Here is a 1655-nt window from a genome sequence, read left to right on the forward strand (position 1 = left end):
TTAGGATTTATTTTAAATACTTTCACAAAGGCAAAGAAAACTGTTGACAATGTTATTTAATTATTTAAATTTATATGATTTAAATGGTTTAGACTAGACAAATTAAATGATTACAATATGCATATGATATACATAAATATAAATATTAATAGATAAAATATATGGAAATAGTTACCCCTTCTCTTTGAATACTAAAAATAAGAATCAACAACTGAAATACCAGCTATAGTTTTTACTACCGAATTTAGCAAAACCAAAAAAAAACCCACATTTTATTATTTAAGGAAAAAAATAAATAATCATTGATACACATTTAAATATTTTTTATTTCTCATATTTATTAACCATTTTTTATTCAGAGTTTAACAATCAGCGACATTTTTTATAAATTTCCCATAAATTAATTGTTGGAATTAACCTATTTCTTCCATGCACCATAAACGGAAGCATAATTGTTTACTACTGGAACAGAGTGGTACACGGGAGAACTATGTTCTACAGGAGCTGAGTGGACTACTGGAGTAACAACAGTCTTGACAGCAGGAGTGTGGACCACAGAAGTATAGACGTTCTTTACAACTTGATTTTGGACAACAGGAGTATAAAATTTCTTGACAGTGTGGACTACTGGGGAAACAATAGTCTTGACAACGGGAGTATAGACTTTCCTTACGACTTGAGTTTGGTGTACTGGAGTATAGACATTCTTGACAACTGGAGATTGAAATACTGGGTTGTAGACAGTCCTGACCACGGGTACAGAGTAATGGGTTCTCACAGCGGGTTGCACATAGTGTGAAGAGTAGACTATGGGAGAAGAAGCCAAGTAGCTGGGATGAGCAGCAGCAATAGCGAAGAGAGCAGCGAATACCAAGGCAATCTAAGCAGGAAACATATAACATTTTTAGTAACAAGGAATTGAAAACGAAGATATTTCTTTTTAACTTACCATTTTGAACATTTTGTTAAAGATTTTTGAATTTGTAGTTTTATAATATTATAAATGATTGGTTGTATTCTCTAAGAATTACTTTAGGGGATTGATATGATGATCACAAGCCGCTTTAGTTTTTATAGTAAAATTAAAATTTATTAATTTTATGTGGGTTTTTTTGGTAAAATTTGCTGGCGCTTGTAGTACCTATTTTTGGTTTTTAAAGAGAAAGGTTTTCATTTACGCATATTTTATATATGAATATTTATATCTATCATATATTGTAAATATTTAATTTAAACTATATTATTAAAATATAAATTTAAATTAATTGAACTATGGCCAATAATTCCTAATAATTCTATGGCTTGTATTTAAAATAAATCCTAAATACTTTTATTATTTTAGATACTTTTATGAGGCCAAGAAAATAAGAATTTTTCCACTTAAATTAATGTTTTGAATTCAAAATTGTTATCTAATGAAATGCTTCCATAAAGAAGAAATTTTCTTCATATATTTCAACAATGATTTTTACAGAAAATCAGTAGTTTTTTTTAAAAAATAAAAAATATTTGCTTAGTTAGCCGATCATTGTAATTGGAGTACTGCTGTATATTTTTATCGTAAATTATACTGAAAAAAAAGATTTATTGCATACTGACTTTGTTTATTTCTAATTTATAGGCAGTCTCTATAAATCTAATAACTAAACAAATTA

General features: G+C 27.9%; 1 protein-coding gene across 1 annotated transcript; it reads right to left on the minus strand.

Moving 5' to 3' along the window:
- Positions 1-418: 418 nt before the first annotated feature.
- On the minus strand, positions 419-961 carry LOC135955322 (uncharacterized). Its single transcript, XM_065505674.1, has 2 exons — positions 950-961; positions 419-880 (listed from the first exon to the last, which is right to left on the minus strand). The coding sequence occupies exons 1-2, from the start codon at positions 959-961 to the stop codon at positions 419-421; spliced, it is 474 nt and encodes a 157-aa protein (XP_065361746.1).
- Positions 962-1655: the final 694 nt, after the last annotated feature.

The sequence above is a fragment of the Calliphora vicina genome, chromosome 3 (assembly GCF_958450345.1).
Source record: "Calliphora vicina chromosome 3, idCalVici1.1, whole genome shotgun sequence".
Classification (NCBI taxonomy): Eukaryota; Metazoa; Arthropoda; class Insecta; order Diptera; family Calliphoridae; genus Calliphora; species Calliphora vicina.